This window comes from Leuciscus leuciscus (genome assembly GCF_965113295.1).
Source record: "Leuciscus leuciscus genome assembly, contig: HAP1_SCAFFOLD_901, whole genome shotgun sequence".
NCBI classification, from domain to species: domain Eukaryota; kingdom Metazoa; phylum Chordata; class Actinopteri; order Cypriniformes; family Leuciscidae; genus Leuciscus; species Leuciscus leuciscus.
In genome coordinates, this window is record NW_028117839.1 from 1 (window position 1) to 7,685 (window position 7,685).

General features: G+C 34.7%; 1 protein-coding gene across 3 annotated transcripts; it reads left to right on the forward strand.

Moving 5' to 3' along the window:
• Positions 1-210: 210 nt before the first annotated feature.
• Positions 211-4,949, forward strand: LOC309492064 (uncharacterized protein). 3 transcript variants are annotated; one of them, XR_014203418.1, is made up of 7 exons: positions 212-439; positions 754-916; positions 1,302-1,384; positions 2,900-3,169; positions 3,442-3,509; positions 4,047-4,090; positions 4,421-4,949. XR_014203418.1 is itself a non-coding variant. In XM_082191078.1 (6 exons), exons 2-6 carry the CDS (start codon positions 1,270-1,272, stop codon positions 4,476-4,478), a joined length of 555 nt encoding a protein of 184 aa, XP_082047204.1. In that variant the 5' UTR covers positions 211-439; positions 754-1,269; the 3' UTR covers positions 4,479-4,949. The 3 variants fall into 3 exon arrangements, 2 of the variants coding, with proteins under 2 accessions (XP_082047204.1, XP_082047205.1); XM_082191078.1 differs by having other exon boundaries at positions 211-439; positions 754-1,384; XM_082191079.1 differs by lacking the exon at positions 3,442-3,509 and having other exon boundaries at positions 211-439; positions 754-1,384.
• The last annotated feature ends 2,736 nt before the right edge of the window (positions 4,950-7,685 follow it).

A 7,685-nucleotide genomic window follows, 5' to 3' on the forward strand; every position in this document is an offset into this window, starting at 1 on the left:
TAGTAATATGCACCAGCAAAGTAAATCGGGTATATTTTGATTTCATGTCGCCTTTAAGTTGATAAAACAATTTTTAAAACCAGGTTCTGAGTAGCATTATACTGTTTCAGTTTTCTTTAAATGTTTTGAAAGTTAAGTCACTGTGGTAACAATATTTTTGGAGACTGTGACTTGTCAACAAAGGGTGAAAATTTTTTTTTTATTATCCCCTCATAACACATATCATTCATGTTTCTTTTTACAGATGCCTACTCTAAAGGATTGCTACATATGCAGTACAAAAATTGGAGTTGCAAGCAAAACATGTCAACACTGTAGTGCCAAGCAGCCATATAAGCAAAAGCTTGAGAAAAAAAAGGAACAGCTTTCCCAAGAATGGATTGACCGGCAAAAAAAAAACTGCAGTGTGAACAAAGTTTATGATGCAACAAATCTACTGGTAGGTTTATCTTTCAGATGTTAGTCATAAAATAGTAAGTACTGTAAATAATCCCTGATATTTAGCTTATACACACATGTCGTTGTTATATTTATATACAAAAGCTTCAACAATTATTTTTTCAGTGCATAAGGACTTAGGTGTAACATCTGTTTGTTTCCATTGTACTCAGGTCTGATAAAGAAGTTCTCTCTCTCTCTCTCTCTCTCTCTCTCTCTCTCTCTCTCTCTCTCTCTCTCTCTCTCTCTCTCTCTCCCTCCATCTCTCCCTCTCCCCCTTATTAGTTTTATAATTCTGTCTCAATTTTATTCCAGCTCCACAAGTGGGAGCTTTTAGAGAGGTTCCCACTCCTTCTCCTTGCCAGGAGAACCTCAAATGGTTTTTCTGCTGAGTGCTTCTGTCCTTGGAAGATGGATACAGAAGAAACTCAGGATGCTTTTCTTACCATAAAGAGGTTGTATGAAAGTCTTCTTAATGGTAATAAACACAAATGCGCAATGCATGCAGAATTTTCACATATTTAATTGCTTATTAGTGCATCCTCAATTATATATATATTATTATGATTATTATTATTTTTTTCTCACCTTAGGTTTTAAAAATTGCATATAAAAACAATACTTCCAATGTTTTTACATAGGGGAAATTACATAATAAAACTTGAGCAGGGTATTATTTTGATAATGTTAAATTGATATTACATTAATAAAAACAACCCATATGTGGACTTAAACGTAATAACAAATAAATAAAATAATAAAACCATAATAACACTTTATTTTATTATTTATTTATTTTTGCTGAATTATTATTTAATTATTATTACTCTCATGTCCACATCACAGTTTCTTTTATCCAACAGTGGCTATAAAAGCACCAAGCAGCACAGGAGAGAGTTTAACACATCAGCAGACCTAGCATCAGATTCCCCATCTCTGCTTACCGGTAATGGTAAAATGTTTCATTCAATTTAACTAACATGTTCTTGTACAGCAAACTATTTTTTTTGCACCTGTCACCCACCAAATAATAATATCTGTCCAAATGCAGACCCTAAGAGTGACACTCATTACACTCATAAAATCATAAATGTTTCATCCTTGAAAACAACAAAATACATTAAATATATTTTGTTTAATTCTACAATTTATTTCCATAGATTACTACATACTATACTATAGTAAACTATATTGTTAAGGTGAGCACATTGTATGAACTGTATCTGTACATGGTGGTGTAATGGTGTATTGGTTTTACAATTTCACACCATGTATGTCTTTGTGCAGCTTAAGGCTGGAATACACTACATGAATTTTACCCATATTTTTGCCTCAATTCAGAAATTGATGCTAGTTGCTAGAAGTCAGAGCCAGCCTACACATTCTGGGCAGTAACATTTCACAGGAAATAATGTAGTGTATGATGGCCAGACTTTTATTTGTATTTATTTTTTAGCTTCAGGCTATGATTATCAAACACTTTCCCTGTTTCACAAACAAGGCTTAAGCTAGTTCCAGACTATAATGCATGTTTCAGCTGCCATAGGGCACATTTATTAAAGTTACTTAAATGTCCTAATTGAACAAACACCGTGTCTTTAGTACATGCGATCAACACCGCGACAGGAGATAAAAGGTTATCTTCCATATTAATAATTTTTTTTGTCCTAACCAGCCGCAACGGCAGCATGTGACGATTCTATTTTAGAAACGGTTTCTCTTTTTCTGTGACGCCGCGCTGGAACAACAAACACAAAGTGTGGCAATGATAATCTTTAAACATACTGTTTATGTGCTTTACTTAATGTTAAAAGCGTGTAATGTGACTCTGAATATCATTCAGTGCTCCAGCTTTGTAGCTGTAAAAGCAACAATGGAGAATTCACATCAGATCTTGAAATTAAACGAATGGGGAAACAAGAACATTCAAACTGTGAACAAACAAGTCTATTATTGGACAAATATTGTTTTAGTGATTCATTATGTATTTTAAATAATGTTTAAATGGTGTAATAAGTGTACATTTCATTATGTAGGCTACTTCACATAACCTGTGTAACACACACAGGTTACATTTTCTTGCGAATGCCGTCAAGATTAGTCTTTACCCTGGTGCTATGCATTTGCAGCGAGAGCCCGGCCCCGCCTACATGCTGTTCTGATTGGCTGTGGGTTTTGATTGATTTTGACGCATCTCGCAGTCGCGTCGCTTTTGGTGTGGACAGGCAAGTTGCTTGTCGCTGGAATCTTATCGCATCGCGTCTGGTTAGGACATGGTGAAAGGCTTAAACCTGGCTTAATATAAGCCCTGTATGTGAAACCGGCCCATGTTGTTTTATTTGGTTATGTGTTTCCTAAGCAATGTAGGCACATGTATTTTAGTTTATTGTGCCCAGAACAGAGGCTACAAGTTGTATAGTGTATTCCAGCAGTTTTTATTTATTTATTTTTATGTGTGCAGAGACTCCATCAGCAGACCCAGCATCAGAGTCTTCATCTCTGCTCAGCCCTGAGTCTGACACTCTTCCTCCTGCATCTTCCTCCTTGGCTTCTCATCCTGTTTTCACCTTCTCTGAGTCTAGTCCTTTACCTTCTTCTTCTCTGGTCTCCTCTCTGCCACCGGCCTCAACTCTTTCTTCCTATTCTAAACTGTCCACTGAGCTAGGCAGTCCAGGTCCAGTATCTTCCTCAGGAAAAGAAAGAAAAAGAAAGAGGAAAGCAGACAATAAAGGTATGTGTGGATTTGTTTTGTTTTTTATTTTAACATAATGAGAGCTTTTTAGAGCTAAAAGAACATGGCCTTTCTCATTGGTTTTTTTTAAAGGCTGGGTTAGAATTCTACAAATGTAAATATTGTAATATTTTCTTTTACACATATTGCAACATATTTATATTAAGCTATTCAGTGTTGTGACCATAACGTACCCAAACCAAGAGTTGATTGTTTGTTGAACTTTTTATTTTACTTGTGTCAAATTATAACCATATTTTTATTTGTTTCAGAATGCCCCATGCATAAAGACTCAACCAATTTCCCCTACAAAAAAAATTTGAAGAAAAGAATCAGGGAGGTTTGTTTTAAATAGCAAAATACTGAAATAACCCCACCCCCCCATTCTAAAAAAAAACATTCACAGCAACAATACTATTTTGTACTTTTGTATGTTGTAATTGCAATGTATTTGCACAAAAAAGAAACATTACAAAATATACTAGATGATTAATGTAAGGTTTAGGTATTTATATAATTTGTGTTATAATGTTAAACCGTGTAATAAGAAATATTTTACTTCACAATTTAAGTTGTGCAAATTTAAAACCTTAACCATAGAAATGGTAGTGTGACAAAAATAAAAACTGCAGTATACAATATTACAAAATTGTATTGATAATATAGTAATAAATTGAATTGTGCTAATAATTATTAATTAAAGTTTTATTATGCTTATTATGATAGATTTAGTCCAACTAACTATTTATTTCACTTTGTTTATTTTCACTTGGATTTAATTTTGTATTTACCGTTCAGCAGATGTATGACTGTAACTTCATGTGTTGTAAGTAAATGTCATTAACATTAACCCATGTTTCTTTCTGTTTCTGCTAAGGGTCATGCGGAGGTGTTGGTGCAGTGGCATCCTTGCTCTGGATGGTATGCATATTATTTGAAGTTTATATTCTGTACTGTAGAACACTGACGGAACTTTTTTTTTTTATATAAAAACATTAGAGAGAAAAATTTACATTGCAAAAACATTTATTCAGTTTTAACTGAAGTTGCAGTTTGATCAGGACTTCAGACTTCAATGTAATTAAAATATAATTTGAAATGTGGTGTGCTTTTTATTTTTTTATCTATTCTTTAATGTTTTCAACCACTCTTAGTTTGAAGTATTTTTTTATCAAGCCTTTGTTGAGAACCAAGATAGTATTTATATTCCATTAATAAGCATTGTAACTAACATTTTTTGCTGTCTTACAGTGGGAAAAAGTGGAAAAACTCCTGGGAGCCAAGAGAAAATATTCAAAGTTCATCATGAAGAAATCTCTTGATGTGTTCTCAACCTCAGTGTCAAAGTAACAGTGTTTGTATTATGATTGTCTTTTTATATGCAATGTTTTGTTCTATTAATTCATAATTAGAATAAGCTTCTATATATTTGTTTGTGCAAAACTGGGAACTGAGTTTTCAAGCAAGCCATTTTTTGACTAAGAGTGTGTGTGTGTGTGTGTGTGTGTGTGTGTGTGTGTGTGTGTGTGTGTGTGTGTGTGTGTGTGTGTGTGTGTGTGTGTGTGTGTGTGTGTGTGTGTGTGTGTGTGTGTGTGTGTGTGTGCCGATGTATTTTTTTGTTGCTAGGTTGTAAAATGGATGCCTTATATGACTTGCAATGTTGTCTTTCAGTGTTAAGACATAGCAGTTTGGTTTATTCTTGTGTTCTGTTTCTGTTGCTGCTTTGTACAGAACATTATCTGTTTTTGATGAGTGGACTCATAAAATGTTTTGAAATATGTCACTGGCTCTGTTCCTTCATATACTCTTGATTTTTACCATTGTTTATATTTGTTATTTTAGATTAAGAGAAAACATATGCACCCTTAATGCATTTAATGATCTGTTTACTGCTGAAAATGTAAGAAAGCCACGTTGTTGTTGTTATTATTATTATTATTATCATTCATTACCCTAAATGACCTATTAGCCCACAGTCAGATCTATAATGTGTGTATGGGAGGATAGACCAATATACTTTTGGGCCTTGGTTTAGAACCATCTGAAGCTGGTACTTCCTTTTTCTGTAGGTAAGAACACAAGGAAGACAGCGATTGAATACTATTAATACGAGAACAATGCTTTTAAATGATGCCCCATGCCACGCCCACCCGTCACTGGGCTTTGATATAATTGGGTAATGTAGTCAAGATTTATCCTCTGTTATGAAATCACCCATTCATTGTAAAACTTGTTATTGGCCTGAGAGATATAATCATTGCCATGGGAAACCCCTGTCTTTGCTACACATTTAATCCCACTGGTCATAATTATGACCGCATATTTTTTCTTATTTAAGTGTTGTTATTGGCTTTGGGCAAGAAATTAAACTTTTAAAAGAAAAAAATTGATTGTCGTGATTAAAATGTATTATTGTCATGTGACTAGTATGAAAGGTCACATGATCAGATCAGTTTACTTCCTGCTTGCACATCTAGAAGAAGATGTATTCCTCAGACTAAAAAGTATTATATAAAACACCTTAATTAACAGATAGAACTATCAAATTTTGTACATATATTCTCTAAAGGGTCTACTACTTATATATTTTGAGAATTATACTCCTGCATATATATTTTGCTTGTAAGAGGTGTAAATTTGTTAACGGTCACAATTGATGTTTGGGGCACACCAATTGGTTCTCATGAACATCTGCCTCATCCTCTAGAATCTAGAGGATGAGGCAGATGCTTCACGAGAACCAATTGGTGTGCCCCAAACATGACCACAAACAACCCTTTCAACGATGCATGGCCCATCTTCAGTGCACTGAATGAGTGCACACACATCTCAATGAAACTGGCCTATTAGGACAGGGCCCAAATGTAGTCCTTGGTCTACTCTAGCCCATAGAGGTCTAGCCGAACAAGCAGAAGTTCCTCCAGGGTGTAACTTTGTCCATGACAACCTTTTCATCTCACTAAGCCTCCTTCATGAAATGACAAAGCAAGATTATGGATGTCTTGGAATGTGTTGTGTAAATAGGCCTAATTTAAGTATTTGAATGAATTCTGACTATGGTGTTTCCCACCGGTCTCTATTGTGACAGAGTATAAAACCTAATATTTCACTAACTTAACCAACATAAAAATCAATGAGGGCATAACGTTTGTGTGTTAGGGAGGTCTAAGGAGTAAAATGCATGAATTCAAATTGCAAGAAAAAAATTGTGATTAAACGGTTAAAAATGACAAATTGCAGAATCAAATTAATCATGATCTTATGAGAGATACACTCTCTCACACAAACACAGGCACACACATACTCTCTCTCTCTCACAGACACACTTTCTATCTCTCTCTCTCTCTCTCTCTCTCTCACACACACACACACACACAAATGTACCTAACCCTAAACCCTATTGCTCACACACTCTCTCTCTCACACAGACACACTTTCTATCTCTCTCTCTCTCTCTCTCTCTCTCTCTCTCACACACACACACACACACACACACACACACACACACACACACACACACACACACAAATGTACCTAACCCTAACCCTAAACCCTATTGCTCACACACTCTCTCTCTCACACACACACACACACACGCACACGCACACGCACACACACGCACAAATGTACCTAACCCTAAACCCTATTGCTCACACTCTCTCTCTCTCTCTCTCACACACACACACACACACACACACACACACACACACACACACACACACACACACACACACACACACACACTGACACACACACACGCACAAATGTACCTAACCCTAAACCCTATTGCTCACACACTCTCTCTCTCTCACACACACAAATACACACACACACACCTAACCCTAACCCTATTGCTCACAAACTCTCTCTCACACACAGACACACTTTCTATCTCTCTCTCTCTCTCACACACACGCGTACCTAACCCTAACCCTAGATATCAATCTATATACAGGATTTTTTATTGCTGTAATAAGTTAAACGAGTAAAATCCTGCAATACAATGTTTCACAGGCATTATACAAATAAAGAAAAAGTAATATGAATGATGTGTACATTAACTTGTATGTATTGTTATGAACTAATATCCTGCTTTGGCCACTTGTGAGCAAAATGCAAAAGAAAAGTTATAAAATTAAGAACATCAGTATCAGCATTCAGGGCACTATGATCATGTTAATTATTGTTAAGGATATAGATGCAAAATAATATTGAATACATATATTTACAAGATCTAAAATATAAATACACTGTATTCTACAAAATCTGTAGTTTGTATTGATCTGTATGAGTAGTATTGTAGTTAATGTTAATGTAAAGTGAGGAAGAAAAAGAGTATTTCAGTTTTATTCAAATTAATTAATGTTTTAAAATGGGATATACAACTTGTGATTAAGTCTATGCATACAAATTAATATGCATATGCTAAATGTAATATTAAATATATTGCATCAACGACCAAAATGTATGTTAATATAAATATTTATTAAATTTGCAATAAATCATTATTTTTAAA

Coding starts and splice junctions, on each gene's coding strand:
- LOC309492064 (XM_082191078.1), top strand. CDS start 1,270: ATGTCCACATCACAGTTTCTTTTATCCAACAGTGGCTATAAAAGCACC. Junction 1,385..2,899: donor TTCCCCATCTCTGCTTACCG/GTAATGGTAAAA, acceptor TTATGTGTGCAG/AGACTCCATCAGCAGACCCA. Junction 4,091..4,420: donor TGGCATCCTTGCTCTGGATG/GTATGCATATTA, acceptor GCTGTCTTACAG/TGGGAAAAAGTGGAAAAACT.